Source organism: Vulpes vulpes, chromosome 15 (assembly GCF_048418805.1).
Source record: "Vulpes vulpes isolate BD-2025 chromosome 15, VulVul3, whole genome shotgun sequence".
NCBI lineage: Eukaryota > Metazoa > Chordata > Mammalia > Carnivora > Canidae > Vulpes > Vulpes vulpes.
In genome coordinates this window covers 67,577,942-67,599,853 of record NC_132794.1, presented here as the reverse complement: position 1 = coordinate 67,599,853, position 21,912 = coordinate 67,577,942, and the positions used below count along the sequence as shown (strand labels likewise).

Below are 21,912 nucleotides of genomic sequence, written 5' to 3'. Positions count from 1 at the left end.
GGGGGGGGGAAGATCCCTGGGTGGCTCAGTGGTTTGGTGCCTGCCTTCGGCCCAGGGCGTGATCCTGGGATCCCAGGATCGAGTCCCACATCAGGCTCCCTGCAAGGAGCCTGCTTCTCCCTCTGCCTGTCTCTCTTTCCCTCTCTCTCTGCCTCTCATAAATAAATAAATAAAATCTTAAAAAAAAAAAAAGATAATTGGGCAGAGGTGCCTGGGTGGCTCAGTCAGTTGAGCATCCAACTCTTGATCTCAGCTCAGGTCTTGATCTCAGGGTCGTGAGTTCAAGCCTCATATTGGTAAAGATAAATGGGCAATTATTCTCAACATGTTTTAGTAAGCAACTGTAATTTTAATTTCAGAATAATAAAAAAAAATCCTGAACTAACACTTTTAAAGACCTTTTCCCCAAAGATGTGAGCTTTACCTAATTACTTTATCAGTATCATCCTCAGAGTTCAGTTCCATGACAATTTTTTTGAGCACCAATTATGTGCCAACTACAATGTCCAGCAATGCAAAGAACACAAAGAAAGAACACAAAGAACACAAAGAAAAAACACAAAGAACACAAAGAACACAAAGAAAGCTTCTGCCCTAAAGAAAGTTATCACGGGAGTGGGGAGATGGGGCTGCAGAGAAAGAAGCCAGTTCTACCTGAACACAGGAAGAACATGGGAGGTATGCAAAAGTCCAAAGTACTACAGCGTACAAAGTACCACTGAGGAAAGAGGATGTATCTTCCAGTGGTATGAGGGCAGGGAAAAAGCTCTGACATGGTACCACAAGAAAGGAACATCCTGAGGAGCATCAGGAAGGAAAGGCAGGATGTCAACAGGCAGATATGAAGTGTGTTCATGAAACATCCCATTCTGGGTAGAGTGATTCCTAGACTTTTTAACTTTGTGAATTGGTAAAATTTCAAGGGGGAAAAAAAGATGGTGGTGGCAGGGAGAATGGAAGAAGCTGAAAGAAGGAATATACTAAGCTAGGAACTGTTATCCCATAAAATTTGCTTCGGGAGAAAACTGGGCTAGAAATTGCCTTTTCTCCCTTAGGGAGAAAATAGCAATAAAATAGCAAGAATTCTATTACAAATGATAGTGAGATAAATAATGACCATCTTAAAAAAAATAATAATGACCATCTATTATCACCAGCATTTTATAAGTAACAGAGCATCTGAATTCTAAAAATGTAGGAAGCACATAATCTTGGGAACTTAAAAATGGCATTCCTTCTCACAAAAGGGTAGCTAGAAACCTTACACTGGTCAGGTGAAAACTTGGCCACAACCTGCTGGGTACCAATTCAGGAGGCCCTGGGTTTAAGTGTAGGATTCCTGTAAGAAACAGAAGGAAATACAACTGAAGCCTCTCCGTATGGAAGGAGGGACTGAGAAAGACATATTCAATAGGCAAAGTGAAAAATAAGACCTTCAAGGATAAGAGTTAGGGATTAGTATGATTAATATTTAGAGCTGTGCTCTACGATGAATCTGATTAAAGTGTACAGGATAGAATGGGGAGCAGTGCTGTTGCCCAAGTAAAGCTGGAAGTATGCAGGAAACCAAGGGGACACTGCAAAATCCAGGTGAGATGTGTGGAGGGGTATACAAGGGTGGTAGAAGAAAGAACGGAAAGGAGTTGACAACAAATTATATGCAGGGTTTGAGGAAAAGGAAAGAGCCAGAGAGGACTTCCAGGTCTTGAGCCTAGACAAATGAAAAACAAAACAAAACAAAACTGATGGTAGTGTTAAAAGATACATGAAAATTCATGAAAGGGTACAAGATAAGAGGAGGAAATGAACTCATTTTGAGGTGGGATATACAGGGCAGGAGTTTGGGAAAGGCTGGGGATATAACGAAATAGAAGTTGTGGGGGGGCACCTGGGTGGCTCAGTGGTTGAGCCTCTGCCTTTGGCTCAGGTCATGATCCCGGGACCTGTATCACACTCCCTGCAGGACCCAAGTCCTGCATCACACTCCCTGCAGGGAGCCTGCTTCTCCCTCTGCCTGTGTCTCTACCTCTCTCTGTGTGTCTGTCATGAATAAATAAATAAAATCTTTAAAAAAAGAAGAAGTTGGGGAGTCCTACATGGAAGACTTGGAGGGGGCAAGCCTACCTCCTTTATCACTTGGAGATTATTGAACTGTACTAGGTGCTAGTGTACACATGAAGAACAGAGCTGGTACCTGCATTCACAGAGGGTCAATCTGGCAGGAAGACAGACCTTCATGCAGTAATCACACAGACGAGTGTGATGACAAATTGTATTAAAGTGCCTAATTTCCAAAAGAGGGAAAAAAAAGGAAAAAAAAACCAGGATACTTGGACAATGACTTCAATTAAAAGGCAAAATGAGGGATGCCTGGATGGCTCAGGGGTTGAGCATCTGCCTTCCACTCAGGGCGTTGTCCTGGAGTCCCAGGATTGAGTCTGGCATCGGGCTCCCAGCATGGAGCCTGCTTCTCCCTCTGCCTGTGTCTCTGTGTCTCTCCTGAATAAATAAAATCTTTAAAATAAGTAAGTAAGTAAGTAAGTAAATAAATAAATAAATAAATAAATAAATATAAAATATATTTTTTAAGATTTTATTTATTTATAAGAGACACGGAAACAGAGAGAGAGAGAGACAGAGAGACAGGCAAAGGGAGAAGCAGGCTCCATGCAGGGAACCTGACGTGGGACTCGATCCCGGGTCTCCAGGATCATGTCCTGGCTGAAGGTGGCGCTAAACTGCTGAGCCACCGGGGCTGCCCAATAAAATCTTTAAAACAAACAAAAAAAAAGGCGAAATGATGCTACCAATGGAAACAGAGGCACAGTTAGAAGAGTAGGAAGCAAATTGGAGCAGACAATTCTGGAAGCTGGTAGAAGAATGAGTTTCAAGGAGCAAGTAATAAAACAGTGCCAAAGGCTGCTGAGAGGCCAAGAGGGACAAGCATAGAGAAAGGGCCACTGGCCTGGATATATGAAGAGGACAGGGTGACCTGGATGCAGTGTTGAAGCCTGTGAAGCAGGATTTCAAGGGGTTAATGCATGAGGACATACAGAAAAGTGTAGGTGACAAGACTTCTCTTTTAAGGAGTCAAACAACAAAGGAAAAGGAGATGGGTAACTTGAGGAAGTAATGCATTTATCAGGTCTTCCTATTAAAATGGGGACAATTTCAACAGGATTGAAAGCAGGGCAGAAAGGGCCAGCAGAGAAAGAGAAAGAAAAAAAACAGAAGATGTAAGAGAGAAGATGACAACTGCCAGGGCCTGGTCACAAGAGAGAGGGAAGGTATTTCATGAAATCAACAGGTCACCACTGCCTCCTTGGAGAGAAGGGAAAAGGAAACGAGGGAAGGTGAAAGTACCCAGAAATTAGAGATGGCAAGAAAAAAGGTCGAGGAAGCTCCTGTTAGGGTGCAGTGGGGTCTTTTCCAGAAACTATGGGAAGAGACACGAGTGAGCCATGTACGGTTGGGACTTGAGGAGATGGCATCAGCCATCAACTGTACACACTCAATTCCGAGGTCCTCCCATGCGCCAGAAAGTGTGCATGTATGCCTGAGCATAAAGGAAGTTAGCAGGCATTTGTTCTCTGGGTAAAAGAGAAAACAGGTTGATATTTTATCACTCTTGCATCTAGAAAAAACCATAAGCAGTAGCAGGTGATAATTACACATCCTTTGAAGCTAACGTATGTGCTCATGGATGAGATGTCACTATTGCAGGAGCCCAAGATCCAGTCCTCAGAAGGAAATGGATGGTGTTAGTTTACTTTTTCTACAAACACTGTGTGCCTGAGCATCAGATAAACAAGCTCTGAAGAGGGAAGTCATGGTTCCCGTCCTCTAGAGGGCCAGAATCAGAAGTGATATTCTGAATGCTTCTGCTCTTTCCCCCATTTTGGCACATTTCATTGCTCGGAGCCTTAACTGAACTCACCATCACAATCTTTATACTTTATTAGAAGGTAAGACTCTGGGGATCCCTGGGTGGCGCAGCGGTTTGGCGCCTGCCTTTGGCCCAGGCGCGATCCTGGAGACCCGGGATCGAATCCCACGTCAGGCTCCCGGTGCATGGAACCTGCTTCTTCCTCTGCCTGTGTCTCTGCCTCTCTCTCTCTCTCTCTCTCTGTCTGTATGACTATCATAAATAAATAAAAATAAATAAAAAAAAAACAATTTAAAAAAAAATAGAAGGTAAGACTCTGACCATCTGAAGACTATTAGTAAGTATTAGTAAGGTAAGATACTCTCCTGGATACAGCGTCACCTGACAGAATGAACTAGACCAGAGAGTTCCAGAGTATGGTTTTGAGGCTTAACCTCAAAATAAACTTATATTTTTTTAAAGATTTTTCTTTTTCTTTTTCTTTTTTAAGATTTTATTTATTCATGAGAGACAGAGAGAGAGAGGCAGAGACACAGGCAGAGGGAGAAGCAGGCTCCATGCAGGGAGCCCGATGCAGGACTCGATCCCGGGACTCCAGGATCACGCCCTGGGCCGAAGGGAGGTGCTCAACCGCTGAGCCACCCAGGCATCCCTTTAAAGAATTTTCTTTTTAAGTAATCTCTATACCCAATGAGGAGCTCGAACTTACAACCCCAAGATCAAGACTCACATGAGCTCCAATGAGTGAGCCAGCCAGGTGCCCTTAAAATGAACTTTCTTAAAACCACTGCAGCTTTTAAAATTACAAATCATAGGGGCGCCTGGGTGCCTCAGTCGGTTAAGCAACTGCCTTCAGCTCAAGTCATGATCCCAGGGTCCTGGGATTGAGCCCCATGTCAGGCTTCCTGCTAAGCAGGAAGGAGCCTGCTTTTTCCTCTCCCTGCCTGCTCTCTACTCATACTCTCTATCGCTCTCTCACTCTCTCTCTAATAAATAAAATCTTTAAAAAATTAAATTACAAATTATATGCACATAACCCTGCATATGTCCTTTCAACTAGAGTCAGAATAAAATCTGTGCTCTTTATGATGGCCCTCGAGGCCCTTCAAGACATGGCCTCTGCCAACCTCTTATACCAGCTTTATATATATGTTTTTAATATTTAAAAATACTTTTAAAAGCTAGGGAAGAGTATCTCACCTCACCTTCGTGGTCCAGAGCAAGTACTATACTAAATCAAACCCAATATCAGCTCTATGTTTACCATGTTCATGTAATCACTCATTAAGTACAAAATATCATGAGAGGGGGAAATCATGCTTTACACTCATACTGACACATTTATTCCCCTAATTCTCTTGATGAGACAGTTTAATGATTAAAAAGAAATTAATAGCATGTATCGATATTGTAAGATCATGATTAATGACTTTTTTTTTGAGAGTAAAGCATCATCATCTTGATTATTTGGTAAAGAAAAGCCTATCAACTAACTTTCAAGTTGGGTAATTTACTCCATTAAAATCAGCTACGGTGTTTCAAGATTTAATGTATTGTTCAAATTCATGTATGCAAACAAATTCATTAAAATTCAGGAGACTTCACTCAGAAAGTCGCTGCACTTAAAATTCAGGACCCTAACAGAGGACACTGAGCTGGAATATTTAAATTGAAACATTTGTCCCTCCTAGACAGGGTACTTTGCACTGTTTTTTGTTTTTGTTTTTGTTCTCAACCACAGGAAGAATTCAAGATGCCCCGGGCGTCTGCAGCAGCCAGAAGGCTGTGGAGAATTCGTTCCTTACATTATACTGACATGCTGGCCCTGAGGTCAAGGACTGCTCTTGGACACCTTCTTAGGCCAGCCAAGGCCAGGGACAATCACCTTCACTCTGAGAATGAGACTAAAGACAAATATTTCTAATTCTGGCTTTGTAATATGCATATTGCCTTAACTTTCAGAACGAATTTTCTAGAAAACTGAAACATATCCCATTAAGTAATCAAAATATTCCCATAGTTTTTATGGAACTCATTCTAACAAGGGCTTCTTAAATTACCTGGAAAAAACAAAACCCCTCACCAATTACTGAGCCTGGCTGCACACTAGCCCCTGTGCTAAATGCTTTAGTACAGTACCGTCATTAAAGCACCTCACAACAATCCTCTGCACAAAAGGAAAACTGATACCAAAGAGGTCAAAAGACTTGGCGACATCACCCAGCTGGTCAGGACACCTGGCACCACACTGCCTCCGTGAAGATAACTAATCTTCTTCTTCTTCTTCTTTTTTTTTTTTTTTTTAAATATTTCTGAGTCCCTGATGGTGTAGAAAGGCACAGCGTAGTTAAAAGCAGACTCTGGAATGAGAATGCCTGAATTCAGATCTGGGTTGGTTTCACTACTTACCAGCTATGTGCCCTTGAGAAGTTATTTTACCATTCTGTGCCTCCATTACCTCTTTTGGAAAATGGGAATAACAGCAGAATGCACCTAAGAGGTTATTTTGAGAATTACATGGATTGATCCCTGAGAAATGTTAGATCATGTAAAATGCCCAGACCTGTACCTAGCATATAGTAGGCACTCGATAAATGCTAGCTTTTACTAAAAGCAAGTGCTTTAACAGTGAAGGCCTGAGGATTGCCAAGGTCCTCCCTCACAGCCTTGGTAGGACTGGGACTGAGTTCGCTCACACACAGACCTTTCTTTTTTTTTCTTTTTTTTTTTTCAGAGACCTTTCTTATATGTGTCCCACGTGTTGAAGATAATATACACACGATGATGCATTTCATTCTCAAAATAAAATGAAGCAAAAAGCCTGAAAGGGAGTTACTATCCTTTCTTTATTGATAAAGAAAATGCTTAAATCATTTGCCCAAGACTCTCGAACAAAACTTGACCTTGAGTTTGTCTCAGCAGCCCAAGTTCTTTTATCTACACATTATTTTGTGTTCCTAAATCTATTTTTTTCCATTTTGTCAGTGAATCCTTGGTGATCACTTAGGATGAGAGTTTTGGAAGGGTCTTTTTTTTTTTAAGATTTTATTTATTTATTCATGAGAGACACAGAGAGAGACAGAGACACAGGCAGAGGGAGAAGCAGGCTCCATGCAGGGAACCCAACGCGGGACTGGATCCTGGGACTCCAGGATCACACCCTGGGCTGAAGGTGGCGCTAAACCACAGTCACGGGGGCTGCCTCTGGAAGGGTCTTTAGAGTGTATCGCACAGGACACTCCCTTTTGGCTTCTGAAAAAATGGAAGTCCTAGGAGCTTACTACCGAGCTGCCCACAATCCTATGACAACTGCCCCTGCTGCAGTGGCACACTGCCACTTTTTCTCTCAGAAGCCAGTGGCCTACCTCAGCTCTGCTCCTAATCCTCCAGGGGCTCAGAGAAACAAATGACCATTGCAAAACTCCAGAAGGCAGAGGCTAAATAAGAGACCTAGGGGCTCCCCTAGCAGGCAGCATCTTGAGTTTTAGCAAATGGGACTTTGTTTTATCAAGTTTAGCTGCTCGGGCCTTTCTGCTTTTCTGGCTCACAGCAGCATTCTGGAGACTTGGGGCTAGCAAACAAGACAGGTGTGAGTCTAGTCTACAATGTCCCTGTGATTCTGAGGTAAACTGTTAAACTGGACTTTCAAAGAAAACCTGGAATGGAGGCAGTTTTGCCCTGAAAAAAAGAATAGGACAGGCTAGCACAAAGTTGAAACTTAATTTGTCAAAGGAAAGCAGCTTACAATTAAAGCAGCTGTTCCTAACGCATTACAATCTCAGGCCCCAACAGTACAAGCCTAACAACCAACAGCCCCTGGGCAAAGGCAGGCCCAAGATGCCGTTATAATTAGGTCCCTTTTCACCAGAGAGTTGGATTCATAATTAAACTCTGTCCCTTCCTGCCCCCGTATCTAACTGCTTCCAAAGGGACAGGGTTAGAGGCCAGGAGACAACCCCAAACCACAAGTTCACTGACCTCCCAGGGCCAATGGGCAAGGCGACACATGTTTGCATTAGCTGTACAGGAGCCTGTCTGGGGAGAGGTTGATTTCATCTTTCCGTGTGACACGCTTCTCAAGTCACTTTACACAGTTGTTACTGACCCCTGAGGGGGAACTGCTACCACAGCCTCGGGGCCAATACAGTCAGTCCCCCGGAGAAGGCAGGGACCCGCTCTGAGAGAGGGGCCTGCTGTAGACAGAGTGTGGTCGGGGTTTCCTCTGGGTTGTACTTGATGGGTCAAGTCAATGACTCTCCCAGAACGGTAGCTTCCAGAACTGGGAGGTAGCAACCTCTATCTATAGACGTGATGATGGAGGAGTTTAAATATACATATAAGTGAAAGCCCTTCGGAAACACAGGGGTCCAAATGAGGGAAGAGGCCACGGATACTGTCTGCTAACCTACCCGGCCCCAGCATAAAACCCTCAGTGACTCCCACTGTTCTCAGGACAAAGTCCAGACCCTTGAGCAGGTTAAAGCCCATCACAACCTGCCCGCTGATGTCTTTCAACTTCACCTCCCACCTCACTGAGGCTTTGGCCAAGCAGGGTGACCTGAGTTCCTCCAGAGGGCTATGCTGTCTGGTGCACCTGCTGCGGGGAGCCCTCCCTCCCTGTGCTCTCCCATTCTGCCCAACTGAGTCCTCCTTTGGGTTCTGATTTTAGCTTAGATGCCATTCCCCCCTAGAAACTTTCCTCTACCTCTCTTCCACGCTTTCACAACCTCTTCTGTTTACCCCTTTGGAGCCCTCTTGATCATCCTGTTAAATTGATGGCAATCCTCCTCCTGTTACTCTTTCCTCTCTCAAAATTTTGTGAATGAAACAACGTTGCTGAATAAGTAAAGTTAGTGAAAAGAAGAATAACTTAGTGTCTGACATTAGTAAAGAACTTAGAAAATCTCTGCAGTTCCCACCCTAAACTTAAACTTCATAAGCAACCTCACCCCACTGCCAGCCTCTCCTTTTAACTGGTAAGAAAACAAAGATCAAAAATAAATAAATAAACAAACAAACAAACAAATAAATAAAATTTAAAAATAATTTTAAAAAAAGAAAGAAAGAAAGAAAGAAAGAAAGAAAGAAAGCAAAGATCACCGGAAGAAGCTAAAAGCCTGACTAAAAGTAAATGGCTCATCAAGAGCAGAGATGGGTTTGGACTCTCCATCTCCTAGTTCAATCCCTGAATTTTCTCCATCAGAATGTTGGCTATGCCCAGATTGTTTGCTATACCACTAGTGTCTTCTCACAGCAAGAGAAGTGAAGGCAGAGGAGGTGCAAGAGAAAAGAGACTTAAAATCCAAACACTGCTGCTCAAGGCCTAGCTCTGTGGGACCTGGAGCCATCTCCATGCCTCGGGCCCCTCATCTGTCAAAGGGAAGGTTAGCACAGTAAACCTAAGCAGCAAAAAAACTTCTTAATATTTTAAGACTATTTTTCACCTACTTCACTCACCACGTTTTATGTAAAGAAAACAAGATAACTTTAAAATACTTTATGCTTTTCTTCTCAAAGAAATATTTTTCCAACTTTCATGTGGATATTTTTCTGGTGACATTTAGCTTTATTATTCGAACCAAAGCATTTTTTTAGGTGGGGGAGGAGCAGAGGAAGACAGAGACAGAATCTTTCTTTTCTTTTTTTTTTTTTTAAGATTTTGTTTATTTATTCATGAGGGACACAGAGAGAGAGAGAGAGAGAGAGAGGCAGAGAAGCAGAGACACAGGCGGAGGGATAAGCAGGCTCCATGCAGGGAGCCCAACGTGGGACTCTATCCCAGGACCCCAGGATCACGCCCTGGGCAGGCGCCAAATCGTTGAGCCACCCAGGGATCCCCAGGAGACAGAATCTTAAGCAGGTTCTATGCCTAGCACAGAGCTGGACATGGGGCTTGATCTCACAACCCTGAGATCATGACCTGAGTTGAAACAAAGAGTTGGACGCTTAACCAACTGAGCCACCCAGGCACCTTGAACCAAAGCATTTTTTTAAGGACAGGATTCAAATTCATTAAGCAATCTCTTTAGAACTACAAAAAATTTAACCAATTTACAAGATCAACACAGGCTTTGCTGAAATTAACTAGCGTTACTATTTCTTCCTTCTGTCTTCATGTCATCAAGACAGTAGTATCCACCTGCAAAAAAGAACCCTCGTCCATAGCCATTAACTGAAGAACGGACAAACCCTTTTTTCTTTACAGACACTACTTGATTTCATAGACTCACAGAATGCGGCAGCCAAAAGAGACTATGAAAACCATCGAAGCCTGTATCTGCCTTTCACAATGAGAAAAGAGGCCCAATCTAACTGTCCTTGGGAGGGGCTTAAGCAGGGCTGATTGCAAACATGCACCAATTGTTTTTCAGGGTATTATATATTTTGCAATAATAGATGATTGCAACAAAAAATGTGCTAAATTGTATACTGAGATCACAACACAAATTTCAAATGTAATGTTATTTGTCAAGGTTGAAGGCTGAAGGGCCAAGAGAGAGACATATCTGATATTATGTATGCATGTTTTAAAATTTGATTATAAGTGGAATTTTCTGGGCAGCCCCAGTGGCCCAGCAGTTTAGCGCCGCCTTCAGCCCAGAGTGTGATCCTGGAGACCTGGGATCAAGTCCCACGTCAGGCTCCCTGCATGGAGCCTGCTTCTCCCTCTGCCTGTGTTTCTGCCCCTCTCTGTGTGTGTCTGTCATGAATAAATAAATTAAATAAACAAACAAATAAATAAATAAGTAAATGGAATTTTCAGGAAGTGAAAGGAATTATTTTGCTTGTCCCACCAATTTGTCATGCTTCTGTAGGACTGGAAATTTTCAAAATAATAGTAAATAGACAAAATGGGAAATGTACCCAGTCAAATTTTTTTTTCGACAACTTAACCTGTCACTGTTCATTGTTGGCTGTGACTGAGACAAGCACCAATTCTTTACCAACAAGTTCTAAACAATATAAGTCAGCAATAAAGTCAAAGCCACCATTAATCGTCACACCCTTTATGTATTCCTTTTCTTAACGATTTTATTTTTAAGTAATCTCTATACCCAATGTGGGGCTCCAACTCACAACTCCAAGATTAGGAGTCACACACTTTTCAGGCTGAGCCAGCCAGATGCCCCAATGCTCACACTCTTAAGAGGCAGAAGTTTCTAATTCCTTATCTAATAGTTTCTCCAACGACTAACAAAAACAAAAGAGACTGAAAGAGTAGCCAACGAAATGGACAGGGGCAAAGGGCAGAATGTTGTTCTCATTCTTTTCCTCTTCCCGATCCAACAACCTCTTTCCCCCAGCCCTGGTAGGGGTGAAGTGTTCGTGAACTGAAGTGTGAACTGAGACAGTGGTCTGAATCATTCCAAAACTGAATGAGTTAACTCCCAACAAAAAATTGTTTCCCATGCTATCTCAAGATTTTATTCAGAGACCTTTAGAAAAGAAAAAGTGAAAAGTTCCTTGTTGAAAGCCATGAACAGTTACCCCATCCAAATTCAGAGGCAACAAACAAATTATAGTAGGGTTAGTCACTGCTCACAAAGCAAACTTTCATTTATTTACTCTTTGTGACGGACCTTGTGTATTTGTGTGTATGAGATCAGAATATTTTGTGATACCTATTCCAGATAAATTCTGCATCGGGCCGTAAGAAACACACTCTAACAATTCAACTTTTAAATAGATCACCCTATATTTCATGTCAAAACTCGACTGTGTATTTTACAGACTATCCCTCCACTTCCTATATCAGGAAAACATCTATAAGTTATTAAAATAACTACTGCCAAGTTATTTGCCAAAATATGCAAAATTTCAATGTGATGTGGGGAAGTCATGCCAGTCCCAGCTCTGCCAGCAGAAAGCTATGCAACACTACACATTGCTTAGCCGCCTTGTGTTTGGTTTTTTATGATGAGGTGGGATTCCATACCTAACCTAGCTTTTGCAAAGTGCTCTGAAGTTCTGCAGTGCCAGAACTGCCACTAGCACTGTCCCAGCCTCTCTCTTAGTGACAGCAAGCCTAAATTTGATGAACATGAGGACACAGAGAGCTTTAGCATCTATTCCTAGGAACCAAGAATTAACATTCTGGGCTGAGGAATGTGAGAGCTACCTGGAAAATGTCCAAAGGTTCAGCAACAGGTAAATACCAAAGCGCCCAATCAAACTGATGCAGAATGCTGCAGGTAAGACAGAGAAAAAAGGTATTTCACCACAGTCAAGTAACAGGTCTGCTGCAGAGAACAGCTTCCATCCAATTGCCTCCACCACTTTATGTGGCTTTCCAAAAGAAGTCCAGAGTTACTCACTCAGTAATTTAAAAAAAATAAAAATAAAAAAATAAAAAGGCAGACGTTTCTTCCTCTAAAGACAATCAGGTACCCAATTCCTTTAAGGTTCTTATTAATTTGACTCAAAATAAGAAAAATCTCTAAACACAAAACAAGCAGAGGAAAAGGACACATTTCCAGATAACACGTATCCAATTATCACTCCTGGATAATATTTGTAATACTAAAATTTAGCCCAAAGATGATGTACAGCAAACCTATACACTTCAGGAAAGAGATGGCAAATGTGAAGGGCGATGCCACCCACCTTCTCCCTCCATCACCGAGGCAGAGGTCAGGAATTCATCACAGCCCTCGGTCTCTCAGGATGCCACGAGGCAGCGCTGCGGGTGGCCGCCACCCAGCCGCCGAGCTGGCATTCATGCTCAAGTCTACTGGATCCCAGCTTTGCATATTCCTCAACATACTATGCCAAAATATTGAAATGGGTCTCCAAAGAAAGCCACTTCATGACAGTAAAGCCCTTCATTTAAGCCATGAAATGGCAATTTTTTTTCTACCTTAGGTAATTTTAGAGCAGTAGGAAGAGCAGAGAACATAACTGTAAACATTAGTTTTACTCTAGACACCATGCCATTCCAGTGAGATACACAAGAAGTTCTATACAATAAATGTTTATATTCATCTTTTTCAAAACAGAATTTGGCTTTATTCAACCCACATGCCCAGCCCAGTTCCAATCCACTCACTACCCTGTCACTCAAACAAGCACTGGGCAGAGTACAGACACAAACAGACCTCCATCTGCTAATTAAAACTGGGCACGAAACTGTTAACAGGCATCTGTTGCATTGTTTGAAGCTAATGGGCAGAGACAAAGCTGAAATGGCTCTTCTAAAGCAAACCCAGTGATTTCACTCATTTTCTATTTGGTATTTATGTCAGTGGGGGACTGGAAGCGGGGTGTTAAACAGCTTATTATGGAGACTGAAAGATATGTGATATCTTACCTAGTCTAAAACATCCCTTTAAAACCGGTAATAAAAGATATGTAACAATTTTTTACTGGGGAAAATACCATTCTTGTGTTAAGGATTCCAATTAAGCACTTCTGATCTTATCTCAGACATAATCTAATTATAATACTATGAAAGAGAATAATAACCAAAATTCAAGCAGTGCTTTATAGCTCATGCAGTGCTTTCACAATTCATCCATCCAGCCATTCATTCATCCAGTTGATGAGTCATTTAATACAGGCCTCAGAGATTTAGAAGGTGAATAAGGCTTGATTCCTGCTCTAGGGAATTCGCAGCAACCCTGAGAAGTTGGTATAATATTATTAGACTCCATTCTAGATAAAGGAACTAAGGCCCTAGAAGGACAAGTAACTTACCAAGGCCAGAAAACTAGGAATGGCAGAGGTTAGGATGTGAACTGACTGCAGACCCACTGCTCCTCTACCTTCGCCATGCTAACACCCAACATGGAACAGTCCACTTCATCTGCTACTTATATTTCAGAAGCTCCCTAATTATGTTATGTTCCATAATATTACTCACTAGCTAAAATCTACTTCTCCATCCCCACTCCAACCCTCTCTGCATCCTGTGTGAAATCTCTTCCCTGCAAAATATCCCTAATTCTAATACACCCAAGAGAGCTGGTCCCCAGAACGGCCCCGTTTGCAGGCAGGCAGACCTAAACCAGATCCAGCCTCCAGGCCATGCCAGCAGCTCTTCAGTCTTCCACTTCTGGTTCCATGGTTCTTTTCAGATTCAGTTATCGGATTTAATTCAAAAATCAACTGCTAAATTTTTCCTGGTCTTCAAAGGCTAGACTTTTTTCCCTCTAAGACAATATCCGAACCCATTTCCCTCCAGCTTTCTCAGTAGGTCCAAACAATCTTGGTGCTGTTGCCCAGAGAACCTCCTCCCTGATTTGCTGCCATGTAGAACAGCTGGCAAAACTCTTTTTTTTTTTTTTTTTAAGTACACTTAGTCTTTTTTTTTTTTTTTTTAAGATTTTATTTATTTTATAGGGCTCGATCCCAGGACTGGGATCATGACCTGAGCTGACTGAGCCACCCAGGTGCCCCTCAAGTATGCTTAGTCTTAAAACACATCCATATTGTATCCAAGACTCAGTTTCCCCATACCCATTCTTAATTTGCTGAATTGTTTTTCCATTCACTAGAACATGAATTGAGAAGGTTACATTCAACCCTTTATTATCAAGCATTAAGTTCTACTCTTCCTGAAAGAGTATTGTTATGAAAACTATCAGAGGGAAAAATCTGACAGCTTCGAGAGAAGACAACTGACATTAAAGTAAGACTTTATGTACAAAATGTTCAATTTGAAGTTGCATGTTCCTTGCATATTTTTGCTTGAGAGGCTGAAACTAAGGAAAACAACTATGAAAATTAAAATCAACTTGCTCTACATATCTGGATTATGCTCAGCCAAATGTTGATAACATCTTGGATAAAAATGTAAATATGACAAAGTTTGTTTTTCAGTCAATAAGTCTTGATAAAAGCCTTGAATTGCTACCAACCAAAAACAGTTTTTAATTTTAAGCTGGGGTCGACAAACTTTTTCTATAAAGGAACAGTCAGTAAATATTTTAAGCTCTGTGGAACACAGATGGTCCCTGTTGCATATTGGTCTTTGTTTTCTATTTTAATAACCCTTTAGAAACGTTACCAAGCATTCTTTGCTTGTCAATGACACAAAACCTGCAGGCCACATCTGGCCCCGTGGTCATAGTCTGCCAACCCCTGATTTTAGGAAAAGTGAATCCAAGAAAAAAAAAAATGCAACATTACAAAATAAAACATCTACAAGTGCTCTGATGAGACCAAGCTGCAACAATTAACCAGCATGCTGCTATTAACATGATTTCATTAGCAATTTTGCACGTGGAAGGAATTTTAATGACAGGATGGATGCACTTTGATCTTCCAACTTGTAACTAGGGACACAAAAGAAAGGGCAAAGGACAGCCATAATATGCTGAGTTATGCCTAGGAGAAATTCCTCGCAGAAAAGCATATGTGCAAAATCTAATTCCTCCCTGGAAAAGGTGGTAACTTAGATTTATATGGAGACGATGATCAGACTGATCAGAAATAGCAGCAGCTCAACTGTGAGAAGTCACACAAACTTGACCCAGGGGGCTCATGAGAAGTTCTACGACAACCAGCTGTGTGATCTTGACACTGTCAACATAACCTTAGTTTTCCTACTGACACAGTTGGGGCAGGGGCAGAAAGGCGATAATCTCCAACTCTTTCTACTGTCAAACTATGACTATACTAAATAATGAAACCACTCAGGAAATACCCTAACAGGAAAGGGGATGTGGTGGGGAGGGGAGAGACAGCAAAGGGAAGAAGCTCACATTGTCCAGCTAGAGGTGAAAGGACAGGGCTGGGTTTTCTCTTTCTGTTCTATCAGCAGCCCCTTGCTCAGGACAGGCCATTTCAAGGTGTTGGTACAGCCTCATATCAATAGTAAACTGCATCCACATCCCACAGGAAATATAATGCAGAGCTGACTGTATTACTATTTCCTACTTGTCTTAACATCACATCTTGCAGACATTTAAAACATTAGTTATGATTACGTGGGAGGTTTGGGGGAGCTCATTGAGAAACTTTTTTCAGGAGTACCTGGGTGGCTAAGTTGGTTGGGCGTCTGCCTTCAGCTCGGGTCATGATCCCGGGGTCCTAGGATCCAGCCTGACATCGGACTCTCTGATCTGCAGGGAGTCTGCTTCTCCCTCAGCCCCCTCCATGCTCTCTCTACTCTGTTGTCTCTCTCTCAAGTAAATAACTTTTTTTTTTTTAAAGATGAAGAAGAAGAAAAAAACTTTTTTTCAGTTCTCAAACATTTGAGCTGAAAGGCTGGCTGGTCCTAGGAACTGGGCCTATAATTTCAAATGGATAAAACATCCCTACTCAATAGTTAAGGAATATTATCTGACTGATACACTGAAAGATTCTCCATGGGTCAGGTGAAAGATAATGCATCCTCCACCATCCCCAAGAGCATAAAGGAAATGAGAGGAGCTGGAATATCAGAGAAGGTAGCAGAATCTTAGAGAAATAAGAAGAGGGCAGCCCGGGTGGCTCAGCAGTTTAGTGCCACCTTCAGTTCAGGGCCTGATCCCTGGAGACCTGGGATCGAGTCCCACGTCAGGCTCCCCGCATGGAGCCTGCTTCTCCCTCTGCCTGTGTCTCTGCCTCTCTCTCTCTCTCTCTCTCTCTCTCTGTCTCTCATGAATACATAAATAAAATCTTAAAAAAAAAAAAATAAATGAGAAGAAAGTACTCAAGAGACGGCCTTATCTGTAATCAAAATGACTGTTTCCTTCCTTTCATGACAGCAAAACCACTATCAAACAGGGTCTAAAGATGGCAGATGCCTGTTTTAAAAATGACTTAGGGGCACTTGGGTAGCTCAGTGGTTGAGCATCTGCCTTCGGCTCAGGTCATGATCCCCGGGGTCCCGGGATCGAATCCCACATCAGGCTCCCCAAGGGGAGCCTGCTTCTTCCTCTGCCTATATCTCTGCCTCTGTGTGTCTCCCATGAATAAATAAATAAATTCTTAAAAAAAAAAAAAAACGGCTTAAAAATATGCTTTGACAAAGCAACATTAAAACTAAGTATGTATCTGCACGGAAGAAATGAGCACACATACACACCTACCAAAGTGCACACACAAACCTCAGCCGTTAAGAAATAGCTTTTTCCTGTGATGTTGACCTTATCGAGTTTCATCAGCAAGGCTGAGGCAGACCCTGTCAAAACCCAGTCAGAAAAGCCCAAGAACTTACACACCCAGGTACCTCAAAAAATAATTAGGACTGGAAGGAGATGGACCACCAGCTCCGCATCTTCAGATCACCAGCTGATTGGGGGAGAGGCCTGGGGAGGGGGGGGGGTGCTATTGCTGCTAGAGATGTGGACACCCCAAGCTGATGTTTGTGGTTAGGGAAGAATGCATGGAACCTTTTCCACTAGAATGGTGGTAATACTCACCTTCTTTTCCCAGCTTCATTTCAAATGCAAAGCATGAGGTTTCAGGTATATAAATTTTTCTACTGTTTGAAGGCAGTGCGATACCACTTCCTGTTGGGCTCTGGGGCTACATAAGAGGCATGGATTTCCCCTCCTCCAAGTCAACTGAAGACACAGATATAGCCTCTTTTAACCACATCCACCCCACAGAAAATATAAAGACCAAGATCACATATGAAACTCATCCCATTTAACGTCTACCTTCCGTTCCACACAGTTTCGGGACACTGGTTTTCCTGCCTTCATAGCTGCAACCCTTCACAGAACCAATTTCAATTAAAAAAAAAAAAATCCATACAAGAAAGATTCTAAGCCATCAGCATGAAGAGTAATTTTTAAAAGCGACTATCACAAAAGGAAGCAGATACCCTTACAGGAAATGTGGGACAAAAATTAAGGGGAAACTAACAAAGCTATTTCAAATGAGCAAAAGTCATGCAAGGAACTTAACAGAAACAGCATCAGCAAGACTCACTCACTTTTGACACAGGAGAATGCTTCTGGGAGGGTCACACAGAGAATGGACAAAAGGCTACCCACTCAACTTGTTAGAAACTGTCCTTTACCATCTGGATTGCACTATACAATCAACAATGCAAAAGGTTTATTCGGGGGTTTTGAAATTAGTACCAGCATCCAAAACTAACGTCCTTTAATTGCTGCGACAGCTCCCACCAAGTCTCTTAGGAATATACTTGAGACATGACATTTAAAATCTGCTTCCTCAGAAAAGAAAAAGTCCCACTCAATAATGACTGCCAAGAACTTGCAACTCAAACTTCCCTAAACCCAGACATCATAACACCAGGGAGATTTCAGAGCACTCAATCCATATGAAAGAGGCCAGAACAAACAAACAAACCATAGACTTTCCTAGTTCTCAATTTTAAGTGCACTCTATGGCCATTCTTTAAAAAAAAAAAAAAAAGGCAAATTATCCTTAAAACATACAATATTCAAATACGATTGTTACCATAGCACTAGCCCCATAATAATCCCAGAAATTCACAGTGAAATATGCCAAAAGAACCATGTGAAAGGTGCTTAAGTGAGCTACTAGTAGAAACCACAAGCATCACCCAGACAAACAAACGCTAAGATTCTTAAGGTACTTAATTAACTGCAGCTATTTATTTAACAAAGGGAATGATGTTAAGGTCACTTGTATAGACAGCTTAAAGCCAGCTTTGATTTGCTCTTCGGTTTATGGTAAGTTATAAATTTTGATACCTGAGCACAAGGGCCGCCAGTACAAAGGTAGAAAGGACAGCTCCCAGCCAAGACCAGGAAAAACAATTAATTCAAAGTAATTGGGGGGGGGGGGGGTACACTTGCGTGTTGTGATTCATTTAGCAAGTGATAATTAGAAACCAAGGCAAAATGCACAGGGAGGCAAGGCAGGCAGGATGTAAGACCAATTCCTCCGCTGAGAAGTCCCTAAACCTTCAGGCCCAAGAATTCAAAAAGTTGAGAAATGTTGTTTGTCAGGAGATGGTGGTGAAGGGGTGAACCCCGTCTCCCCTGACCAGCCATTCCCAAGAGCCACCAATTCCAACACCGGTTAACGCGCACAGCACGACCCAACACTGCGTACGTTGTGCCACCATTAGTCACATTTCGCTCTTTCTCCTGCAGCTGAGCAGCAACAGCAAAGGGAGACAGAACATGGTAACCAGGGTTCCCGGTGGCTGGAGAAAGTCCTGCGCCCATGCCTTCCACTTGTTCTCCCTTTCCCTCCTCTCCCTCTTCCCTGCGCGACCTCTGGGCTGCACGTTCTGCTTCTCCTTTCCTCCCCGCCTCACACCCAGAGTTCCTCTACTTTCTCCACCACCTGTCCTCACTCCGCCCTCCGGTCCCCTGAACTCTTTCTCCTCCCCATCCTGCGATGTTGCAGAGTGACCCTCCCCTGACCAGGGATCCAGCCCTCCCGCGGCCGGGGCCCCCACCCCTCGCCTCCCGGTCACTCGTTCCTCCGAATTTCCTACTGATGGTTGGGCTCTCACCTCTCCTGTCCCTCGTGTCCTCTGCTCTTTTACTTCAGGTCCCTCCCATTCCCCCAAAGCTTCATTTCCCCCTTTGCATTTCCTTCCTCTTTCCTGTCTTTTAATCCATTTCACACCCACTATCCCCTTCTCTTTCTCCATGAGATTCCGTGTCTCCCCCCCCAACACACACACACACTTTGTCCCGCTAAGAGCCTTGTCTGTCACTCGCCCAACCCTCTCGTGCCCCCCATCACCCCAGGTCCCTCTCGCTCTCTCCCCCTTCCCCTTCCTTTGCCCCCAAGTTCCCCGTTCGCCCCCCGGCCTCACGTCCCCGCCCGCCCCTCGCCCCCACGCCTGCACCCCCGCCCTCGCCGCCCTGCAGCCCCCGGGGTCCCCTCGCTGGGGCTCCCAGCCCTCCCGCAGCCCTCCCCTCGGGCCCTGGCACCCGCCCCCCATCTCCCTCTCACTCCGCGTCCCGGCCGCGGCCCCTCCCTCACCGATGGTGGAGATGAAGGTGGTGTTGAAGGCGTCCTCGGAGAAGCGGAACAGGAGGCAAGTCTTGCCCACCCCCGAGTCGCCGATCAGCAGCAGCTTGAACAGATAATCGTACGTCTTCGCCATCTTCTCGCTCCGGCCCTCTGACCGGGGAGCGAGAGAAGCGGCGGAGAGAGGCGGGGAGGGGGCCGCGGGCGAGGGGGCGTGTCCGCCGAGCCGCCGCCGCTCGCCCCGCCCCGCAGCCCGCCCCTTCCCCTGGAGAAGCCCTGCGCGCCCCGCCCCGAGCGGCCAATCCGCGGGCGCCTCGTCATCACAGCCCGCGTCCCGGGGCTTGCTGGGACTTGTAGTTGCCTGCGGGAGCCTCGGGCGTGCCCGGCGCCCGCGGTCGGAGCGGCCCCGGGGATAAAGGAAGATGCGCTGCGTGCGGGGCGAGCGGATGGACGAGGCGTTTCCACCGCTGCTGGGAAAGAAGGCTCCGTGTCGAGGTCCGCGCGTGGGGCGGCCGGAACTCAACTTGACGGTTTCTTTGTGTGCGGGCGCCTTGCAAACCCAGACCTCGGAACCCGAGTCCCACGACTGGCGCATCTCTTCCGCCCGGACCCGGAGCGGGGCTGCTTTCTTTGCTGCCCGCTGCGGGGGCGCAGCCTGTGGATTATCTGCGGGGCGCCTCGGCTTCTCCGTCCGTTCCTGCCCTGCACCGCCTCGGTGCCCCCTCCCGCAGCCCCTCGGTGGCAGAGCTCCGCGGGAATGATTGCCGTTCTAACTTGAGCCCCAGTCATGTTCTCCTCGCACAGACCAGAGCCAGATCCCAGGGGTATTTCAGAGGATCTGCTCTGCAGACCACCCCCCTCCCCCTACAAGGCGACGGGCTCAATCTGGGAATTGAAAATATTAAGGCTTGTGCTACAGGTCTGCGCCCTCGCCCTATAAAGTGGCAAAGCAGGAACTATGACCCTTGGGATCTAGAGAATAAGATTTGGATTTTACTGAGTGTTGGCTCAGCAGCTTAATTGCTCCGTCTCTGCGCCCCAGTTTTCTCACCTGCAAAATGGGCATGAAACAAACTTTTTTCATAGGGTTGTAGAGAAAAATTAAGAGACAACTTAATATGAAAGCACTTTGACATCCACAGGCGTTGTAGAAATGTTTGTGGTGATGGTTACTTTTTAAGCCCTCAGTAAGCTCTCAGTGGATGACAAATGGGGGGGGGGGGCAGCATTCTGTTATACTCACTTTAATCCTTTACTTACTAATTTAGACTACACTTTAAATGTTTTGTGGATATATTGTTCAGGCCTCTTCCATTTGCTAGTGGCAGAAATCCCACCAGATCTCCTGGAAAGGAGGTTTCCTGGCTCAAGTAAAGCCAAAGGGCAAGAAAAGGCTAAGGAGGTCTAGGATGAGAAACTCTATCCGGTCAGGGCTCCGTCTCCCATCTCTGCTCCCTTCTCAGTTTTAGTTTCTAATAGTCGGGGCGCCTGGGTGTCTCAGTGGTTGGGCGTCTGCCTTTGGCTCAGGTTGTGATCCCAGGTTCCTGGGATCGAGTCCCACATCAGGCTCCCCCGCAGGGAGCCTGCTTCTCCCTCTGCCTGTGTCTCTGCCTCTCTCTCTGTGTCTCTCATGAATAAATAAATAAAATCTTTAAAAAAATAATTTCTAATATGTCAAATACTGATTGGTAAGACCCTCATGAACAAAAGCTCTTCAGAGAGGATAAAGAGGTCCTGAGGTCAAAATAATTGAGAACCATGGGCCTAGGCATTTACTTTAGATCTAAGGAAATACCTTCCAGAAGGTTGGAGGAGGTTATTAAGGGAGCCAATGGACTCAACCATTAGAATAAGGAAAAAACTTGGGACAGTTAGTTAAACAAGACAGCAGGCTTTTCTAAAACACATCTCGAGTACCTTGTGACTTCACAAAAAAGTGCCAGTGATTCGCTATTCCTAGTCTTGCTAGGCAAAAGATTCACTTGGCCTCAGTGTTGACCTTCACCTTCTATGTGGAAAGAAGATGAAAGGAGTAACTCACACTTATTGATAACAGTACCCAGAGAGTTGTTACCAATCTAACGTCTAATTCCTAGAGCCCACTTGATGGGAACAAAGCTCTAAGGAGGTCAATGTCAGTTTCTGTCCCCTCAAGAGAAGGGCCCTGCCCT

At 44.2% G+C, this 21,912-nt stretch overlaps 1 protein-coding gene across 1 annotated transcript in view; it reads right to left on the bottom strand.

Annotated features, from left to right (window-relative positions):
* The window catches only part of RAB8B (RAB8B, member RAS oncogene family), a 62,229-nt gene extending 42,233 nt beyond the window's left edge, over window positions 1-19,996 (bottom strand). Inside the window, exon 1 of the mRNA XM_026003559.2 lies at window positions 19,754-19,996. Within this exon, the coding sequence (XP_025859344.1) occupies window positions 19,754-19,877 (124 nt within the window). The 5' untranslated portion in view covers window positions 19,878-19,996. The remainder of the gene's footprint in view (window positions 1-19,753) is intronic.
* Between the last annotated feature and the right edge of the window lie 1,916 nt (window positions 19,997-21,912).